The sequence below is a fragment of the Schistocerca piceifrons genome, chromosome X (genome assembly GCF_021461385.2).
Source record: "Schistocerca piceifrons isolate TAMUIC-IGC-003096 chromosome X, iqSchPice1.1, whole genome shotgun sequence".
NCBI classification, from domain to species: domain Eukaryota; kingdom Metazoa; phylum Arthropoda; class Insecta; order Orthoptera; family Acrididae; genus Schistocerca; species Schistocerca piceifrons.
In genome coordinates, this window is record NC_060149.1 from 333117407 (window position 1) to 333140264 (window position 22858).

The 22858-nt window shown below is 37.3% G+C and overlaps 1 protein-coding gene across 1 annotated transcript in view; it reads left to right on the forward strand.

The window, feature by feature from the left end:
* LOC124723052 (F-box only protein 30-like) overlaps positions 1-22858 on the forward strand; it is an 83604-nt gene that overhangs the window by 32163 nt on the left and 28583 nt on the right. Inside the window, exons 6-7 of the mRNA XM_047248233.1 lie at positions 7243-7378; positions 22035-22135. Of these exons, the coding sequence (XP_047104189.1) occupies positions 7243-7378; positions 22035-22135 (237 nt within the window). The remainder of the gene's footprint in view (positions 1-7242; positions 7379-22034; positions 22136-22858) is intronic.

Genomic DNA, 22858 nt, shown 5'->3' on the forward strand with positions numbered 1-22858 from the left:
CACCAGTGCTCCAGTCCTCCTCCAAGACTCCAGTGGAACAGAACTGTGTGTGCCAAATGTCGTTCTACCAGGCTCCAACCGAACTGAACTGTCTTCCAAATTGTTCTCCAGCCCCTCTTTTTTTTCCATGGCTTACATTTATGGGTTCATCAGTTGTACATTTGCTATCTGGTGGAGTGTGGTGTTACACATTTGTGGCTTGCTCTCCTTGCCACTTTGTGCATTCATCAAACAAATAAACACAGAAACATACTGTGATTGGATTTTCTGTTAGGCTGCCGCATGCTTCTGGCCATAGGAAAGTCTGTTCTTCCACAGCAAGGTTCCAGTCAATTCATGTTTTTGTGTGGTTCGAAACTTCTGCAGTCATTCTCCAGGAAAGTCCATTTCCAATGTCTGAAAGGATGGGTGAAGCTTTGGGTATTCTAGGACATCTACCAACAAACATCCAATGAGAATTTTTCAGAAATACCCCTTCTTGTAGCGGCAGTCTGCCATAATTTCCCACAAACTAGTTTCTCATAATAATGTAATTAAAAATCTGCTGCACTTGTAGCTAATGTATCCTTTTATTCCGCAACTAATTTTGGAGGCTTTATTGCTCGATCATCAGGTGCCAGCCATTGTGAGCAAGAAGTGGAGGAAGTAGTACAAAGTGATGTAAAGCTATGATTAATGGCACCAATCACATGAATTATTAAGTCATGGGTGTACAGTGGGCAGGTTTTCAGTTGTACACCAATTTATACAAAATGCCTACACCAGTATATAATCATATCACATGCACATAGAATTGCTTGCACACCAAATCACCTCCCTCCTATTTTTGCCACCACATAAGCACATTTCTCTAGTGAGGGCACAGAATTTCTTCATGTGCTAATGTGATCAAAAAAGTAGTCACAATAGTAGTCACAATAATCATTCTTCCCTTAGAGAGAGAGAGAGAGAGAGAGAGAGAGAGAGAGAGCAAACCCTACTACTTCTTGGGTTACGTGTCTCATATATCTTTGACACAGTGTAATTTCTTGCATTCATCCAGAAGATCCTCTGACATTAGGAATCACTTTCCTTTAACTAGCTTTTAACTTATCATTTAAAAGCTCCACAGTGGGTAGGTGCTTTAACACAATAGAGACCTGATACAAAATGAAGATAGGGCTTAATCACAAGGTATGGAAAATTGATAAGTGTGATTACTTAAGTACAATTGTAGGCATTACTTTCAAGTTGAGACTGTAAATTATAAATGGGGCTCACATATCAGGACTGGTCACTTTATTTTTCATCTGCCTCTGTACTCTGCAAGCCACTTTATGATGGATGATGGAGAGTAATTCATGTACCACTGTCACTTTTCCCCTTTGCTGTTCCAGCCTTGAATGGTCTGTAGGAGGAATGTTGTTGGTAAGCGTCTGGAATTGGATGAGCATTTCTATGACACCTTTTCACTTAAGAAATGAACCTCTAGTGAGAAACGCTACTCTTCATAGGTTTTACTTATGTTTCCTTTATCTATCCTGTCTGGTAGGAGTTCAGACTGACATGCAGCATTCAAGTATTGGTTGAATGAGGTTTTTACAATCTACCTCCTTCATGGGTGGACTGCACTTCTGGAGGAATCTCAGTCTGGCATCTGCCTTACTTGTGATTAATTTCATGTCATTGTTCCACTTTACATAACTCTCTGTGCATACTGAAATATTTAATAGATGTCACTGCTTCCAGTGAGTGTTCCCAATTGTGTAATTGTACAGTAGTAGACCTTTCTACTTATTTATGCTAATTACATTATGTTTATTTATTCAGTATCAACTGCCAATCCCTGCACTAAGCATTGACCCCCTGCAGTTCTTCCTGCATTTCACTACAATTTCCTAGCATTAAACTTCTCCGTTTGCAACAGTGTTTGCAAAAAGCCTCATCAAACTCCTGGTGTTATCCACAAAAAGCACTCCGTCTTCAGGCCGTGAGTGGCCTACCGGGACCATCCGACCGCCGTGTCATCCTCAGAGGAGGATGCGGATAGGAGGGGGTGGGATCAGCACACCACTCTCCCGGTCATTATGGTGGTATTTTTGACCAAAGCCGCTACTATTTGGTCGAGTAGCTCCTCAATTGGCATCATGAGGCTTAGTGCACCCCAAAAAATGGCAACAGTGCATGGCGGCTGGATGGTCACCCATCCAAGTGCAGGCCATGCCCAACAGCGCTTAACTTCGGTGATCTCACGGGAACCAGTGTATCCACTGTGGCAAGGCCGTTGCCTGGTGTTATCCACAAGGTCATTCTAATATATTGCGAAAAGTAATGGTCCTGTAACACTCCCTTAGGGTATGCTTGAAGTTACTTTTATGTGTGAAAAGATCTCCTTATTAAGAGTAATGTGCTGTGTTCTGTTTGGTAAGAACTCTTCAATTTAATTACACACCTGGTCTGATGTTTCATATACTAGTATTTTGTTCATTAGGCAGCAGTGTGGAACTGTACTGAATATTTTCTGGAAGTCAAGGAACACAGCATCAAACTCAGCATTGAAATCTACTGCCTTTTTGGTCTTGTGGATGAACGGAGTAAGCTGGGTTCCACACGATAATTGTTTTCAGTTCCATGTTAATTCCTACAGAAGAGATTTTTGATCTCTAGAAATGTCATAGTACATTAGTTTAAAACATGCTCGGAAATTCTACAGCTATAGACATTAGTGATGTAGGCCTATACTTTGGTGTGTCTGTTTAAAGACCTTTCTTGAAAATAGGAATGACTTGTGCTTTTTTCCAATCACTAGAAATGTGTTTCTCTTTGGGTGATTTATGGTACACTGCTGCTAGAAGAGGAGCAAGTTCTTTTGCTTACTCTACATAGTGTTGTGGAGGTATCTCATCAGGTCTAGTCACCTTTCTTCTGTTGAGCAATTTCAGTCAGTTCTCTATCCCTTGGTCACTTGTTTTGACAAATGCTATTTTGACAATGGTGCAATGATTTAAAGAAGGAGCCGCAATACAATCTTCATCAGTGTAACTGATTTGGAGAAAGGAATTTAGTATTTCAACATTCTTTCTGTCATCCTCCATTCCAGTACCATTATGGTCACAGAGTGTCTGGACATATGGCTTTGATCTATTTACTGACATAGCATAAGACCAAAACTTGGTAGGATTTTCTGTCAGATTGATTGATAGAATTTTGTTTTTGAGTAAGTTGTACACTGCATGCATGGCTCTCCATATACTACTTTTGGCTTTGTGCAGTTTCTGTTTGTCCATGAGGCTTTGGCTATGTTTAAATCACCATTGAAGCTCTCTTTGCTTGTAGAGCAGCTTTCCAACATGATTGTTTAATCACAGTGGGATCTTTTCCATCCCTCATGACTTTGGACTGCAGATATCAGTCCAAGGAATATTGTACAGTATTCTTGAACTTCGTCCATTGATGCTCAAAATTATCAGTGCTGGAATTGATATGTTCATGTTGACTGCTCAGATAATCTGAAATCTGTTTCTTGTCACACTTGCTAAGCCAATATATCTTTCTACCTTTCTTTTCATTTCTATTTAAATCAGTATTCAGTGGTGTTGTAATGATCTTACGGCCACGGATTCCCTTTTCTATGTTAACTGAATTGAAAATTTTGGGAATGTTGCTAACCAGGAGATCTAAGATATTAGCTTTTTGAATCACTCCTGTGATTAACTGCTCAAGGTAATTTTAGGATAAGGCATTTAGAAAAATTTCATATGATGTATGCCATCAGATAGTCTTTCAGAATATTTCTAAATTTTAAATTTCTTGGGTGTCCACCTGGTTCACATTGTAAGTTCTTTACATTATTTTGGCAGAAAGACTTTCAGCCATCTTCAAATGATTCCTGATGACTGCTGCTCTGCCCATGTCTGTGTCCTGTATATGTTGGCTATTACTCCCTCCATCACTTTGCTCCTATTGTTATATGTGCAGCTGCTGCAATGAGTGCTGATGGTGGGAGTACTGGTGCCCACCTGTGAAATGGTGAATTGTGGTCCAGTGTACACAGTATTGTCGTAGGGTGTGGACCTCACTGTGTGGGAATGCTTTGCTTTTTGTAGACACAGTACAGGGTTCCACACCTGATCCTGTTGTAGGCCATTATCTTTGTTAATTAGATTGTCTTGGACCCTAATTTCAGTGGACATTTTGATGATACACTCACAGAAGGAGGAAGATTGCCTATCTTAGTTTTGTTATAGCCTGTAGTATGGCCAGTTTTATATTGCAGTCAGCCATGTCTGATTTGGTAGTCTGGTGTAATTCAGTGTGATGTCTGTGTTCATGGCACCTCCCTACTAATTTGCAAACACTTTCCCCAACGTATGCCTTGCTGCATAGGCAGCAGATTTGGTAGACCCATGTCTTATGGAGGCTTAGATCATCCTTTACCGAACTTACTATTGTCAAGGATAGGGGGTGGGCGAAATACATATTTTACATTTTGTCATTCGAAGATTCTGCTTGCTTTTGTGTAGGTGTTACCAACAAACTGGATGCATGCTACTGATTTGCATTCCTCATTTTCATTGCATGGTTGTATACCTATTACTTTCCTGAACACACTCCTTATCTGCTTATTACTGTACACATTCCTTTGGAATGTTGTCTTCAGTAGCTTTGGTTCAGTTGGAAGGCTGTCTTTGTGGCTGGTACATCACACCATGTGAACAAATGTGTGTAAGAGACCTTCATGCTGGGAGTTGTGGTGACTGCTGGAGAGATGCAGGTACAGATTCATTTGTGTAAACTTTCTTTGCTCACTGTGTCCAATTTGCCATCTTGTTTCTCTTCCACCAGAATGTCAAGAAACAGGAGGGAGCCAACACTGTCCTGTTCCACCTCCATGGTGAACTGAATGTTGATGTGAAACAAGTTGAGGTGGTGGAGAAATTAGCCAAATTTGCCCCATCCAAGCGACCAAACAACAAACATGTCATCCACATAATGGTAGAAATAGGTTGGTTTTAGTTGGGCTTACTCGAGGACCTTCTCCCCGAAATCTATGAAAAAATTCACCACAACCAGCCACAGAGGATACCTCATGGTGATGATTTCCATCTGTTCATAATAATTTCTGTTGAACTGAAAGTAAGTTGAGATGAGCACAAACTCAAAGAGTCTCATTCATATTGGTGTTGAATTTCCTGCTTACAATTCCATGGAGTCCTTTAGGGGTAGGCTGGTGAAGGGGGACACTATGTCAAAACTCACCAACAGGTCACTGTCATCAAGAAAAATTTCTTGTAGATGTAGTACAAAATGAATGGAATTTCTGATATGATGATGGCATTTTCCGATAAATGGTCTCAGGAGAGCAGTCAGGTGTTCAGCCAATCCATATGTAGTTGCTTCTATATTGTTTCTTATCAGTTGCAGTGGGATTGCCTCATTGTGAATTTTTGACAGTCCGTACAGTGTTGGTGAAGCAGCAGCTTGTGGCCAAAGTTTCTTGACTGTTTTCACATTGAAGGTATTGCAAGGAACTGCAGTAATTTTTCTCTTGAAACAACTTCTCAAATTGCCTTACATTTTCCTTCACAATGCATCACCTATAAGTTCATAAATTTTGTGTAACACATAAGTTCCCTTTGTCGGCTGTCATGATGACCAATTCTGGGCAGTCATGTAACTCACAGAAGGCTGCTCTTTCTCCATTGAAATGTTTCTCTTCAGTGGTGTGGCCCTTCAGGTGGTTTGTATCACATTGTATATAATTTCCACAATTGGTAGTGATGTTGGAGTTGGGGCAAAGTTCAGTCATTTCTCAGGCATCAGCATTGCTGCTGATCGTTGGTTGTCCTCTCTGTAAGGCTGATCATAATTCACTTAGGTGGTTCTTGAATGGTACTTGTCATCCACAAAGAGGGCATCCCAGTGCAGCCTGCAGTTAGCAGTAGCACAGCAACAACATATGTATTGGCCCAAACACCTGATAGGTCTCCTGAGTCCATCTGTGGGAAAATGACAACATCACATCCAAAATTCTATTCATTTTGCACAAAATGTACAAGAATTTTTTTCTCGGTAATAGTGACTTGTTGATGAGTCATTTGAAGTTAGGGTCTAGGGTGAGATGATCTAATTAAGAAAGACAGCATCCTACAACTGAGTCAGGGGTGTAACCCTGTACTGTGTCAAGGAAGAGCAAAGCATTGACATACAGTGAGGTGCGCAACCCACAACAGTACTGTGGACATTGGAAACCACAGTTAGAAGCTGGGGGTCACCACCACCACCACCACTACCACCACCACCACCACCACCACCACCACCCACTGGGTCAGTTGCACAGGTAGTGATAGGAGCAGAACAGATTTGTGGAGGTGATAATGGTCAACATATATAGGACACTGACATGGGCAGAGTAGCAGTCATTATGAATTAACTGAAGACTGCACTGATTGTATTTGCCAAAATATTGTGGAGAACTTATGTGACCCAGACAGATATCATACAATTCCCTCTCCTTACTACATGCCATAATCACTTGAGTCTCCCAATCTATAGCTGGTGGTAAGTTGAAATCTTCTGCTGGTATTATAATTTGAGTTGAATTTCCCATAAAACGTCGATTTGGACTGCTATCATAAATGTATGTAATTTTTGTATTATTATCTTGACCACAAATTGTTTTGAACAGAATTACCGATTTTAGCTAGACAGTAGACATCTTCAGAATCTACAATAGAAGTAAAAGAAAAAGAAAAACATTTCTATCTACTACAGTATGGGATTAAAAACAAATGGCAGGAAATATAATATAAACATGATATATTTCTCATTCTGGTGAACAGCAGCGAGTTGTAACCATGTAAAAATAAGTTGAGTCTAAACTGCCTTGCATGCATCAGCTGGATATAGATAGGGTGCAAAGCTATCCTAGAGGTTGTACATGCACACATAGCATACAGATAATTACACAGAGTAATTAAGAAAAGATTTATTTAAAAGTAAATTTCTTTAAAATATTCTCATTTGTATTTAAATGAGCAAACAGTATTTTTAACCATCTGAAAAATGTATTTGTCTTCTGACTGTTTAAAGCTGGTCAGAATTTAACAAAACTTAAAAAAAATCAATATTGGTAACAGAGATTAGTCTGAAATTGAATACATTTTGATGGCACTATGGTAGTATTATAAAGGAAGAAGATAGAATAGACTTCGAGAACGTGTATATTGGTCAGTCTGTCATATGCCAATTTTTGTCCAACAGCTTGTGCAATCTCTCAAAGACCTGTCGTCGCCTGAGAAGTGTATGTTTCTCTCGTCTGAAAGAAAGAGGCATAATTTTGCAGCAGTGGAACAAAATTTTAGTCAATGGAAGAGTTTCTTGGGTGACCAGCAAAGTGGTAATAATTCAGTTATATATAGTTTGAGACCTAATTTAACATATAATATTAAAATGAAGTTTTTGTTGAAAATACCAGTTCTTCTGTATGTGCCACATGATTTATTTCCAGCAGAAGTTCACACTCTTAATATTTACAGTAGTTAAACATTCTTGAGTTTCTGTAGTGTTAGTGCCAGTGGTGATGCACTATTTTAAGACTGTTCTCATTTATTGTTGGAATATTGTATGTGATGTAATTTCATAACCATAGGTAATTATAGAAATGATTGTTGCATATGGATGAAGATAATTCAGCAATAATTATTTGCATTTGGCCACTATGACAGTACTGATAAAATTTATCCTTGCATTTCAAGAGTGAATTCTGTCATCGTCAGGTTGCTGACACTCAGTTTGTGGCATTCAATTAAATAAAATAAAAAAACACTTTGGACTGTGGATATTCATTTTATACAAAATCTTCCACAAACTGTCAACAACCTTATGAAGAGAATATTGTCTCTTGAAATACATAGTTTAATTATATTGAAGAACAACATTTCCCCACCAGACTGTGTATTATTTTTTTTATTTTTCACACTACCGGTTTTGAGCATAGTCCATTCTCAAGCACATCACCAGTAATATATGTGATTACATCATTGTAATTAATTTAAAAATCACATGCCCTACATAATTGTGGAGAGCACAGTCATTAAACATCCTCATCTTGCAACATTTCCTGCGAAGCACGCTGTATACACCCATGCAGAAGAGAATTAGAAATGCTATTAAAGTGGTTAAATGTAAATAATTGTTACCCATAAATTACAGGAACCACCACCTCCCATCTGAAAAATGGATAATATGAAACTGAACATAATTAATATGCAGTGGACACCTCTGACTGTTGTACATATCCATGAAATTTCAGAATACACTCAGTGTCTTGTGTCATTTGTCACACAATGAGCCATTTAACTCCATTACCAGTGAAGAAGCAGAAAGTTTGTCCAATTCTCTGCTCACTATCCACTTGACAATCAGAACTGAGAATGAGTTGCGTGAAAGATAGTGGTCTCATTGAGGGAAATGTCTGCACTGCAGGAAGCACTTAATCACTGTGAAATTCTGCAAATAGATGAGCAGGTTATTGCAGTGTGTAATACAATGCACTCATATTAGAAAGAGGTGATATTCACATTCTGCTCTAGCCTTAATGATTAAAGTTTTTTGTGCATTCCTTAAATGATTTCAGACAAATAAAAATAGTAATGAAGTCCTGTGCACACACTCCTAGAATGAATTACTATAAAGATTTATGTGCACAAGAAGGGAAGGAAGGACAGTTAGTGTGTTGTTCCAGTGATGCAGCAGTCATTGGAGGGGTACAACCAGCCTACATTGCACAATTATGTGGGAGGGAGTTGGAGGGAATCAGCAGTGGACACTTTGAAGAAACCATCATGGCATTCACTACAGTGATATATGAAAATTACGAAAAACTTAGTTTATATAGATTGGGCAGGAATGTGAATGTCTCCTTCAGGATACGAGTACATCGTGTTGTATGCTGCACCACCACTTTCACTAGTTGCGCAGGAATTTTACATGACATCCTTATTCACATAAACACTGTTGCAATTCAGCCATTTAAAGGAACTGTAGGGCGAGAGAAATGTGACTTGTGGGTACGAAAGTAAGGGATGACTTGTCTGCTAAAGTTATTCTCTTCCAGTCATTAATCCATATCACAAGGTTGCAACAAGTTTCTTGATTCGATTACATTACATTAATACTTGTTTCACAGATCATGAATATGACATTTCGTAATGACATGGAAAATGTCAGTTTAACATAAGCCTTCTTTACATGATTTTCTTTTCACTTACTCATTCATATATAAGAATTCATGTATTGAGTGGAAGGAGTTGTAATTCAGAAATTCTTTTAATTAGCTTTTAAATGCAGCTAGGCTATCTGTGAAACATTTAATGCTATTTGGCAAATGACCAAACATTTTTGTGGCAGCATAATTCACCCCTTTCTGTGCCAAAGTCAGGTTTAACCCAGAATAGTGAAGGTCATCCTTTCTTCTAGTGTTGTAGCTATGCACTTTGCTATTATTTTTGAAATGGGATGGGTTATTAATGGTAAGGTCTTATGGGACCAAACTGCTGAGGTCATCGGTTGATGGGCTATTAACGAATTTCATAAACGAATATATGTATTGTGCACATACTGTGAATATCTCGAGTTCCTTAAATAAATGTCTGCAAGGTGATCTTGGGTGGTCTCCAGCTATTATTCTGATTACACACTTTTTTGTGATGAATAATTTTTCTCTTAATGATGAATTACCCCAAAATATGATGCCATATGAAAACAGTGAATGAAAATTGGCATAGGAGGCTAATTTACTGACATGTTTATCACCAAAATTTGCCATAATCCTAATGGCATAAGTGGGTGAAACTGTTAGTGTTTCTTCCAATTCAATTTCTCATCAGTGCACACACCCAGAAATTTTGAATGTTCTGCCTTAGCGGCAGACTTCTATTCAAAGTCTATTTTTTATCAATGGTGTTATGCCGTGTACTGTACAGAATTGTATATACTGTGTTTTCTCAAAATTTATTGAGAGCCCATTTGCAGAGTGCTGCTTAATAATTTTCTGAAAGACATTATTTACAATTTCCTCAGCTAATTCTTGTTTATTGGGTGTGAGTACTATACTTGGATCATCAGCAAGAAAAACTAGCTTTGCATCTTCATGAATATAGAGTGGCAAGTCATTAATGTATTTTAAAAACAATAAGGGACCCAAGAAAAAAATCCTGTGGGACACCATTCTTGATACCTCCCCAGTTTGACTACTCTGCTGATTATTGCAGACTATCTATATCGTTAATTTCAACCTACTGCATTCTTCCAGTTAAATGTGAACCATTCATGCACTGCCCCACTCATACCCCAATACATATGCTTATCTAGAATAATTTCATGATTCACAAGCCAAAAGCATTTGAGAGATCACAAAATATCCCAATGGGTGACGTTCGATAATTCAGAGCATTTAACATTTGATCAGTGAAAGTATATATAACATTTTCTGTTGAAAAGCTTTTGTCTTAAAATCTTCAACTGCTAAGATCAGTACCCTGTAACCTGATTATTAGTAACCTTTCATAATGGTCTTATCTACTAACGAAATTTCGGCACTACACTGCTACTTATGTATAGTATTGTTGGGAAAATTACTGTGGAAAACAAATCAAGTGAGGACTTGGAGATGTGCTCTTCCCTTCATCTTTGTCAGAGAATACTCAAATCTACATTAAAGTCCTCATACATACCCCTCCCCCTTAAAAAAGGAAAGTTAGTGTACTTTCAAAATTTCTGAAGTTAAAACAGCAAATGCTATTACTAAAAATTTTATTTAGCTAACTTCACACTAAAATATCTCCTCACAGCAATAATTTTAAAAAGTTCAGCCTGTTTGAGAGGATTGTTTTCTCCAGAATAAATTAGGGTTCTCTCATACACAGAGTGTACTGGAAAAAGAGAAAGAGTATATATCTGTATCTAAAATTACCAAATATGCAGCAACCAGTCGCAAAATCATGTTTTATTTATTCACTTTTGCAAATTGATGTCAACTGATTAATAGCCGTCATCGGTGCTATCAACCAATATGTGCTCTGAGTAGTAATACCGTCTTAAGCAGAGGTTAAACATCAAATGATGGCTGTTAATCAGTTGAAATCGATTTGCAAAAGTTAATAAATAAAACATGATTTTGCGACTGGTTGCTGCATATTTGATAATTTTATGGTTTATGGTCACTGCTCGACTTGGGAATCACATGGAGCCCACCATTCATATCTGTATCTGTTCCCATAGAATATGATGTTCTCTGAAGTACATGCTATCTGATTCAGAATCCATTTTCAGTTCATTGACTTCTGCCTGAAGTCCCATTCTGTTTGTATGAAACACACGTAATGTTGTGCAGCTTGCTTTCCTGTATTCACAAAGACCTTTGTCACTAAGGATTAGTTTTTGTGTACTAGTACTTTTTGGTTATGATCTTTCTCATTAGCCTTGTTTTCCACAGTCATGTCAGACATTGATGCTTTTGTGACTCACGTAATCTTGATAAACATGTTGCAGGCATCTACTGGGCTTAATTGCCCTTGTCAAAAAGTTGGAGGTCATTTATCATTTCAGTTTGCTTCACCAGCTGCCATCCAGTTAAAAGATAGCTTTCTGTACAAGTATGCTAACATCTTCCACTGCCGTAAGAAATGAGCACTGAAATGCACTTGTTAAGACTTCCCAAAAGTTTTTAACAACATAGTTGTATGGAGATAAACAGTGATTAATTTACTTATAATCAGTTATTCAAAATGACCGTCACAATCACATTATTTATTTTGCCGCCAACTGGTTTCAACCCACAGTGGGGTCATCTTCAGGGCAATTTACATTGATTGGTCACTCGCTGGAGTCGTCACCCTGCCTGTGCGCAGTTGGTAACTTCCCAAAAGTGTTTTGTTCTGGAAGAGTTTATTATATTGATGACATATCTGTACTTGTTATCTAATGTGTTGACATAAAATTGTGATGATAAAGTTTCTAAGGAGGCTTGGTGGAAAGTTTATTATGGTTGCAATATTTTTCTGTGAAGATACATATTTAGAACACATCAGCTTTACTCACGGCTAGATAAGATTACATTCTGGGCATGCACATCATATGACATATGCATGTACATGGATACACTTTAAAGGAAACATAAGGATACACTTTAAAGAAAACAGAAAACACATATAGGATGCATCCCCCCTCCCCCCCCCCCCTCTCTCTCTCTCTCTCTCTCTCCCTATTTCTATTCGTTTAGCCAATTCCGACCCTCCATGATCTTGCTTCCTCTCACAGACTTTCCATGTTGAAATCCATTACTTATGTGATGTTGTCTGTCCATCTCATCCTTTGCCCCCTCTTCTCTTTGTGCCTTCAGTATGCCCCAGCATTAACTTCTTTTGCAGTGAATCATGTCTTTTCATAATGTGCCCAAGCTAAGTGAGTTTTTGTTTCAGAATCAGACCTTCCAAGGAGCACTTTGGTTTTATTTGCTGTAATACTGACCTATTCATTCTCTTTGAAGTCCATGGAATGTTAAGGAGCTTCCTCCAACAGCACAATTCAGAGGTGTCTATTCTACACCGTTCAGCCTTCCTTATGGTCCAAGTCTCACATCCATACATCACACAACTGAAAAGACCAAAACAAATATTATATAGATCTTTGTTGTTAAATTTATTTCTCTACTCCTCAAAACATTGACAAGGTTGGACATTGCCTTTCTGCCAAGTAATAAACGTCTCTTGGTTTCGTGGCTGCATCACTATCAGCAGCAATCTGGGAGCAGAGATAATTGAACATAGAAACTACCTCCATTGTTTCTCTTTGTATTTGCCATGAAGTGATATGTGTAGTTACCATAATTTTCATTTTCGTGATATTTGACATTAGACCACACTTCGTATTCTCATCTTTCACCTTCAGTAAGAGGATTTTTAACAGTTCTTCATTTTCTGCCATTAGTATGGCATCATCTGCTTATGTAAGGTTCTATGTATCTCAGCTATTTTAATTCTGATTTCTTGTTCATCTAACCTGACATTCCTCATAATGTGCTCCACATACTGCAGTCTTGCTGTACTCCTTTTTGAATCTTGACCCTTTTAGTTGCCCCATATATGGTTCTCACCATGGTTTCTTGGTCAGAGTATAAATGCCACTTGTAAATGAGGTGATCTGGTACTCCCATGTTTTTTAGTACTTCCCATAATTTGTTGTGGTCAACATAGTCAGAGACTTTAACATAATCAATAAAGCAGAGATACACACCTTTCTGGAATTATCTTGCCTTCTCCTTAATCCATTGTATGTTAGCAATTGGATCTCTGGACCCTCCTCCTTTACAAAATCCAGCTTGTTCTTCAGGTAGTTCTCAGTCTATATACTGGCGAAGTCTATTTTGTAAGATTTTAAGCATGACTTTGCTAGCATGAGAGAGGAGTGCAATTGTTCAGTGATTTGAACATTCTTTAGAAATTCCCTTATTTGGAATCAGGATGAATACTGAGATTTTCCAGTCTTTTGGCCACTGTTGGGTTCTGCATATTTTCTGACATATTGAATGCAACACTTTCACTGCATTCTTTCCAATAAGTTTGAACACTTCTGCAGGAATTCCAAGTACACTAGCCTTGTTTTTAACAGTACTTCATAGGGCCCATTTGACTTGACCTCAATCTCTAAAACACCTTGCTCTGCTTCTAAAATCTCATTGACTCCATCATCATCATCTAATTCTTTCTTATATAGATCTTCTACATATTATGCCCTTCTTTCTTTAATGTCCTCTGCTTCTGTTAGATCTTTACTATTTCTGTCTTTTATCATTCCAATTTTTGCCTGGCGTTTTCCTTTGATGTCTTTCAAACAGTGGAAAATCCAGGATGGAATGTAACAGCATTATGAAAAGGTAAGTTGATACTCACCATATAGTGGCGATGCTGAGTCACAGGTAGGCCCAACAAAAAGACTGTCACAAATGAGATGGTCTTTTTGTTGTACCTATCTGCAACTCAGCATCTCCACCTTTGATGTCTTTAGTTTTCTTGTAAAGATCCCTTGTCTTCCTCATTCTCCTACCCTCTTCAACCTCTTAGCACTATTCATTTAAGGAAATATTCTTCTCTTTTCTGGCTAATTTCTGAAACTTTGTATTTAATTTAAAAGTTACTGATCCATCCATTTTGATTTTTGCTTTTTTTCTTTCATCTGCAATTTGCAATGCCTCATCCAGTATCCATCTGGCATTCTTGATATTCTTTATGTTTGGAATGTATTTTTCTGTTGTGTCTTCTAACTCTAATGCATTAAATGTGTTTTTGACTTCTACTGGATAATCAGAAGGTATGCTATTAAGGTTGTCTCTTTAAGATGGAATAGCTCTGGCTACTTTTGTCAGTTTCAACCAGAATTCTGCAATTAAGAGCTCATGATCTGATCCAAAATTAGCTCCAGATCCAGTTGTAGTTGACTAGACAGCACTCTTCCACCTCTGATTACGATGTATGTAATCAGCTTCATTCTGTTGTTGCCTGTCTGGCAAAGTGTAGGTGTATAGTGTTGTTTGGGTAACTGGAAGAGGAAGAATGAAATGTCAGTGGACACCACTGTGATAATGGACACAAATACTCAAACTGACATGGACTCAGAGCTTAGTGGATTGCTGAGACAGTATCTGTGTGAATCAGATTATTCACTGAACATTAGATTGAATATACAGGACACATTATCTGTAACTGAATGACTATAAATTAAAACACTATGTTTTGTATGGCAAATATGGTAAAAAATATTAATGATAGTCCAAAGATAGAGATAGCAATGCTAAAAGACTAAACTAAAGAGAGGAAGGAAAAGAACCCCTACGTGTGATAACTAATGATAAATGTCAGTGAAATGTTATCTAAAATTTTAATTCTGTGTTAAGTGACAAACAGGTAGAGAAAACTTTGTACAATGATGTTGTCGTAAGAAACTTCATTCCCACTGCTGTTAAATGAATGAATAAAGTATTTTCTGCCATCTGAAAAGTGTGAGAAATTCTTTGAAGATTGGCCAAGGGGTCTTATCATTCCATTGTTCAGATATGGAAACAGGAAAAACTTCTGAATTTCAAAGCCATTTTACTTCTGTCACTCACTTTTAAATTATTAGGAGAAAACTGACAAACCTCATGCTAAGGTCTCTGCCTGTAACTAGAGGAATCTTAGTTCAGATCATGCTCTGGGTTTCTTGTCTTATGTGTTTTTTAAATCACTCCAGAGTTCAGAGAAAGTGATTTCAGGTAAGTCTTGGCCATCAATAGGTCTTAAACTCTAATGAAAAGTTGCTATGAAAATTCTGTCTTTTGTAAAATGTAATTATTTATGTGAATATTAATTCTGTTTTTTCATAATGACACTCATTAGTATAAAGTCAAATAAAACTTAAAATTTTAGTCAGTCTCATTCAAAGTGGATTTGAGCATCGATAAACTTTCAAGAACTTGTCATTATGGAGTTTTTGCATTGATTTGGTACAAATTAGGTACTGTTAACTTTATACTTCCAGCTACTTACAGAAATGGCAGTTGTCAGTGAAACTACATGTTACACTAAATGGTACTAGACATAAATGTTGTTTGTTGTAGTTTTGGCCTTTTATACCATTTTTATGTGTTTTGTGAATTGTGGTGAGTTACAGTTCATACGTGTAAATGGTTCGATGAATGAACCAATATATGTTTTCAAAATGCATGTAAATGTGCATGAAGAGTTGTGTCAAAGCCTCATGTAATGCTGAACACACAACTGTGAAGCAGATTTGTCTGCTGCAGCCAGTAAAATGTAGTAAGGGTGAAGAATTGTCACAGTGTAATGGAGCAATGCATAAACATACTTTTATTAAAATTGCAGAAATGGCATGAAATGTTGGTGCAAATGCATGAAACAGAAGCCAACATAAGAATTCATGTTTGTCTGGTCTGAATGTTTTCAGGGCAGAAAGGAAATTGTTGGCATGCTTCACATTTTAGTCAGTTGTCAAGAAGAGAAATGACAATATGATTTATGTGTTAACAGATGCTGGCACAAAATTAGTGACTGTCAATAAGACTGAAATGACAAACTGTGGATTAATGAGGACATTGTTATCAGCATCATTCAGAGATTTGAGTAAGTGGAATAGCTGTTCCAAATTCATGTGACACAAATACACTCCTGTAGATTTATTGACATGTGTGCCAGAAATCCATTTTCGCCCCAAGCCATGATCACTGGTGTAGTGTAGAGTGCCAGCGAGGTTCACAACTGTCTGCATCACAATTTGACAGATGTTGACAGAGTTTGACACCAATGCTTTGACTGATTCCAAATGATGCCTTCACTGACAGTTTTTAACAGCAATGGAGATTACTCTGTAGGCAAAAATGTATATTTTTCATATCTTCTATGTTTTTTGTTTTCGATATTTTTCACTGAATGTTTTAAATGCACCTTACAAGTAGTCTGTTGTGGATTGTAAACATTGGAATGTGTAACCTGCTTTTCTATTTACTAAAGTAAGTGAGGTGTTAGTATTCCTTGTTCAAGTTTAATGTTAAAACTATTGCTACTGATGAGAGTTGAGAAGTAAAGAAGTAAATTACAAGTAGAGAACAATGTGAATAATATTGAAATGTAAAAATGTTTGAGGGTTTTATCAATAGGGCCAAACTTAGAACTTCTATTACTTTCTTCCAAACTTCTATCACCCTCCACCCCTGCCCCCCTCGCCCCTCTCTGAGAGAGAGAGAGAGAGAGAGAGAGAGAGAGAGAGAGAGAGAGAAAGTGTTCACTACACTGCAATAACTATATGGTGACCAAGTGATAAACCTACATAACAGACAGAAAAGTAACAAAAATAAATAAAAGTTTTTGTTCCACATCTTTATGCCCATATTGTCTTTAGGTTGGAAACATGCCACATTAACACTTTGACTGCCATCCACATAAATCTTGCCACTTCTTAGAATGCTGACCATTTTTGTGGTTCTTTAATATTTTTTATTAAGAAGACTAGCAAACATTTAACTGTGATACTAACCTTTTATGAAAGGCTGGAACTACTTCTTCTAACATATGTCCAGTTTCTTTGAACATTTAGTTTTTTTTTGTATTTTGTAATGAATATTAGGTTTTGCAAAATATATAAATGTTTATCAAAGTGAAGATAATTTTTGATTGCCATCCTGGTTATAATATTCTACTATTATACATTAAATAATTGAAAACTTACATCTTAAAATCATAATTATAAGTTGTTAAATTTTTTTCACAATGTATTTTTTCTTTTGTGATACACTGTGAAACGAGGACCTTTGCACATGGTGATTTTGTATCAACTGCTCTGGCATGTAGAGTATTTTCTTGCAGCCTTTGTCTGAACATACTTAGCACATCCTCTGAATTCCGATTTTATCCGGTGAAGGTGGACTTCCTTTTTCCCTCCAGGAAATGCTTTGCTGTAATGCAATTTTCTTGCACCATTTCGCTATTCTGTGCTCAGAAGCCCCCAAACAATGCCTTGTGATCATACAGATCAACCCCAACTGTTTTTATATTTTGGTTTTCCTCTTCTGTCTTCATAACTTACTATTTCCACTCAGTGCCTAGTAGTTAGCATGAATACATATCTTTTGTCTTTCCAGCATACTATTATAAGATTCCTATTATAGATTCCTATTCCGCTGGTACATCTGTTCCTGTCTTTGTACGCCAGATGATTTCAAAGTCTAAAGCAATCTCTTCCTATTCTTACAGTTCCAATAAGACCTGTCTACTCCCCCACTCTCTCACGAGACTAGGGCTTTGTTGGTAAATAATGTATGCCCCTTACCCAATTAGGTGTCAAGTAGTCTTTTCACAGTGTCAGCTGCAACATTACTTTGGCCACAAAAAATATCAAAACTCCATATATAACCAAAATCTGACTGACACCATGCATAATTTCTTGTGATATTTGCCTGATTTTATGGCAAGTGCTGCTTGAAATAAATTCTGCCCTATATTTACACACACCTTCATTGACTGATATGTTTTGGTGGGCAGATACACATGCTGAAACACTAAATAAATAGTTTCAACTAGAGGATATACCTTTTGTAGTAGGTCATATCCTGGTTCACCTTGCTTGTTTTCCATTGAATTATCATTCAGGTGAAAGTTTGACATGATCTGGAGGAATCTGTTTCTGCTGAATAAATTTGGGCAGTAATTGCAAGAGAGACAAGAACCTTGGTTTCACAGATCTTACTTAAGGGGGTTTTGGCTGATGCTGGCCTGGAAAATTATAGCCGAGATTCCCCACCCCCATTGGAGGGTCCCAACCAGATATTATACATGAAGAAGTGAACTGGCTTGCACAGTCAGTTTCCTTATCTCCTGTCTAGAATAAAGGTTAGTCTGCTCTTTGAAATGAGCAAGAAAGCCATTGTCCATTAAACATGGAAAAAATAATTATTAACAGAACTATCTATATCCAGTTCACACAAATCTGACACTGTCACCTGCACTAAATATGTCTATATTCATTAAGGAGTCTGTATCAGTCCATCTTTCTTTAGAATCAGTATAATTTTTTGTTGTGCATTCCATTGTCTTATCCTCCTTTCAAGATTGTCAGAACTGATGTTTTGTGGTTCTACGTTCGTCGCGGAATTACTTTCTGTATTTTCTGATCCTTCGACAAATTTTTAAAGAAACTGTATCACAGTTCAGAAATGAAGAGACATCAGAAAGTAATATGAACAAGTGTTTCAACAAATGTTTTACGAAATGAAAAGTAGAAATAGTCGTTTTAAGTTTAGAAATGAAGAGACATCAAAAAGTAATATGAACAAGTGTTTCAACAAATGTTTTACGAAATGAAAAGTAGAAATAGTCATTTTAAGTTTGGCACAGTTCTTTGCTTAATATCAAGATCATTTGAATCATTGGTATTGTCATTCTCGCTGTAATTTTCTATAAAATCTTCCTCCAATTCACACAGAATTTTGTTATTGGTAAGAAAACATGAAGCTTCATCATTCATTTCTTTATATACTGAATGAACAACTACCATTCTCCACCAGCTTGTTTGCATACAACAAACACAATCTACCAGCTTCTTTAGGCACAGCATTTCTGCCATTTATGAGCTGTTTTAGAAACTACAGAGTGAAGACTGATGATGTCATCTGCATATGTGATTTCATATTTAAAATTTGGAGAAATCATATCTTGCCAAATGGCAGGATCATCAGTTTACCAAAATTTTCACATCCTGTCAGTTGATGGGATTAGCAGTCAAAATGTTAAGCAAGGACAGAGTCAAGAAATTGTTGATAGGATCAACATTTGTATCAGTTGTAAAACAGAGAAAACTTCAAACAGAAATTAAGCAAGCTGGCTGTTCTCAAGACATCTTTAAATGACTTCTCAAAAAACAGAAAGTGCGTATACTAATTAAACCCTCCTTGAACAATGGACCATGGGCCTTAACACGGTGGGATGGTTTGCATGACTCAACAATACAGATAGCCACACCATAGGTGCAACCACATTGGAGAGGTATCTGTGGAGAGGTCTAGCTGACATATAGCTCATGAAGAGGGCCAGTAGCATATTCAGTAGTAGCAGGAACAACAGTCTGGATGAGTAACTGACATGGCCTTTTGACATGAAGCAACATTACTCTGTTATGTTGGTACTGCAAGCAGCTGAAAACTAGTGAAAATATAGCTGTTAAATATTTCCTGATGGCATGGAGCTTGCTGTAATGATGATGACATCTTCTCTAGGAAAATATTACAGAGCAGAAAAGAGTCCCCCATTTGGATCTTAGGTCGGGAATTATTCAGAAGGATGTTCTCAACAGGGGGGGGGGGAACTGATTTTGTATGGCTCAGAATGTTAGGTCCCATAATTGGGTTGGTGGATTATGTAAGTGAAACATGGGTGACAAGCAGTGTAGGTCAGAAGAGAACAGACATTTTACAAATGTTGTGTTACAGAAGAATACTGCATGTAGTATGGGTAGATTTAATAACTAATGAAGAGGCACAGATTCAGATTGGGGAGAAAAAGAACTTTAGGACAAAACTTGAGTAAAAGACAGAATCAGTTGATAGAATACATCCTGAGACATCAAAGAATAGCAAATTTTATTATGGAGGGAAGTGTGAGGGATAAAAATTGTAGAGGGAAGCCAAGGTTTATCTAAAGGAAACAGGTTAAGGTGGCTGTTGGTTGCAATATTTATGTGAATATGAAGACAATAGCACAGAATACACAACGTTGGAGAATTGCATCAAACTACTGATGGTGACGACACTGATAACAACAACAACAACAACAACAACAACTACTACTACTACTACTACTACTACTACTAATAATAATAATAATAATAATAATACTGTTAATTGAAAGGAAGTATTGAAATCAGCTATATGGAAGTCTGCTGTTTTATTTACCTTTCACTATATAGATACGCAATTGCGTTTTGGCTGCACTAAAGACACAAATAACAGTTTGTGCAAAATATGAACTCAATATATCCCAACATAGTGTTCACTATAAAGTGGCAACTGAAAAGAAACTGCTGTTCTTTTGTACATGTTGATGGGTTGAAAGTGGTTGACACATTGGGATATGTTTCTACTATAAATCTGTCTGTATAAATTTAGGTTTGTCTACAAACAACCACAACTGTTGAGTGCATAGAAATGGTTTCAAAACACTGGCAGGCAGAAGACAGTTTTGGAAGTGAAAACCATACTGCAGCAAATCTGTCACCTTATCAAAGTTGCTAAACATATACTCATTTGTAAATAGCCATCATAGTTTTTCTGTCAGCCCTTGATGTGTAGATGTAATTCAGAGCAGAACACTAAATGAAAGACAATAATGAGAACAAGAAAGTCTAAGTACAATGCAGACAAAATCCAATAAGCAGAGTGGCATGATTGGTAGTAGCTCAAAAGCAGACTGCACTAGATTGAATCATACTGCCTGTCTGCCTTCGTTGCTGCAAATGGCTTGACCCACATGACATGCCACACATGCACCTGTTGATGATGGTTCACTACAATCTGTAGCACCTCTTGAGTCGTGGTCAGTATCAGCCATTGGTGGGCATATTGTATTGGTGACTGGGACATATGTCTTTGTGGTGTTCTAGCTTTAATACCCCATCTGTAAAAGACGAGCACCTTTGTGTCTGTCAAACCACATTGGTACAGTGTCCTGTAGTTCCTTATTTGTGTAAGCCAAAGAATGTAATTCCATTGACAACTGTATGAAGTAACTGTATACTGAGTTGTTCCTAAGACTACATGCATCCATTGAAAACAAATAAAGGTACCATAACAGTGTTTGACTATGTGCTACAGCATCAACTAAGTAACTAATAATACTTCAGTGAATGGAATGGGATGTGGTGGATTACCTTCTTTACAGTCTGTATTTGATATGTGGCTTCCACCTTTTTACTGAGATAAAGATGTAATTGAGCATATGACATTTCACATCAATTGAGGACATGCCAGGCACTGTGATAATATTTCTATCAAAAGTTAGCAGAGTTTTTTGCAAAGAGTGCAGAAAAACTGGTATGTCCGTTTTCTGTTTATATACTCATTCTGATACTCACATGTGATTTAATTTCCGGCACTATCACAGGTTGAAAAGTAAATAGCCCTCATATTAATATGATGATAGAAAACAACAGAATGAATAAAGGAAAGCAATTTTTGTATAGAGGATGGGCTAGGAAATGGCTAGGCACATGAAAAATAAGTTAATTACTGTAACTCACCTTTTTATTAATTATTCTTGTGAACCAAGGGAAAATTATAGACATCAGTTGGAAAAATATTCTACTTCTGTTTGGTTTCTCAAACTTTATGGTATATGCTTTGTTACCTTTCAATGTATTGTTTCTTTATAATTAGTAGCATCTGTAATGTGTGCAAAAAACCTATATGTGTAAGTATTTACTGAATAGTGGTATTTTTTCTTTATTAATTTCAGAAATGGGTATTCAGTACTGCATTCAGCCCTATTGAGGGTTGGGTTCACACAAACTCAGGAAATATGTCTGACCATTTACATCACTGTGCTTATAATGTCAGGTAAGACTGTGTTAAATATCTAAGGTTAGAAGAAATTTAATTGAAATTATTTTTATGAACAGTAGTGGCTCCCTATCCCTCCCCCTCCCCCACCCCTCTCCCCCTCTCCTTCTCTCCTACCTACCCCACCTCTCTCTCTCTCTCTCTCTCTCTCTCTCTCTCTCTCTCTCTCTCTCTCTCTCTCTTTGTGTGTGTGTGTGTGTGTGTGTGTGTGGGCGCGCGTATGTATTTAAAGTCCGGGTATGTTTAAGTATACATTCCCTCCCCCATTCCCTCCTCCCCCACTCACTTCTTCACCAGATGTCACTGATACATGGTGATCTGGTAAGGCACAATTCAGATGTAGCCCGTTCATGTCAAAAGTTTACCACATGAGTATTTTGCCAGGAAGTGCGGAGATACAGTACCAGCAAATGCATATTTGCCAGTCTGTGCCTCAATATACTAGGTTAAGCCCTATCTCTTTGCAGTCTAATGAAGGAAAAGCATGTGCTGATTATAGTGACTTTTATGTAGGATGAAGATTTTAAAGACTGGCCCCATTGGTGCTCTTTGAAAGAAGGTCTCGTTGGCATTGATGTTCACTCTTCTTGTACCCTTTAATTTTCTTAGTGATCCAAAAAAATACAACACTAAACAAGCACTCCTTACAGCCATCTACATGGCACAGGTACACACTTGACAAGCTACACTGAGCAAAGTAAGAGGAAGGGGAAATTTGCC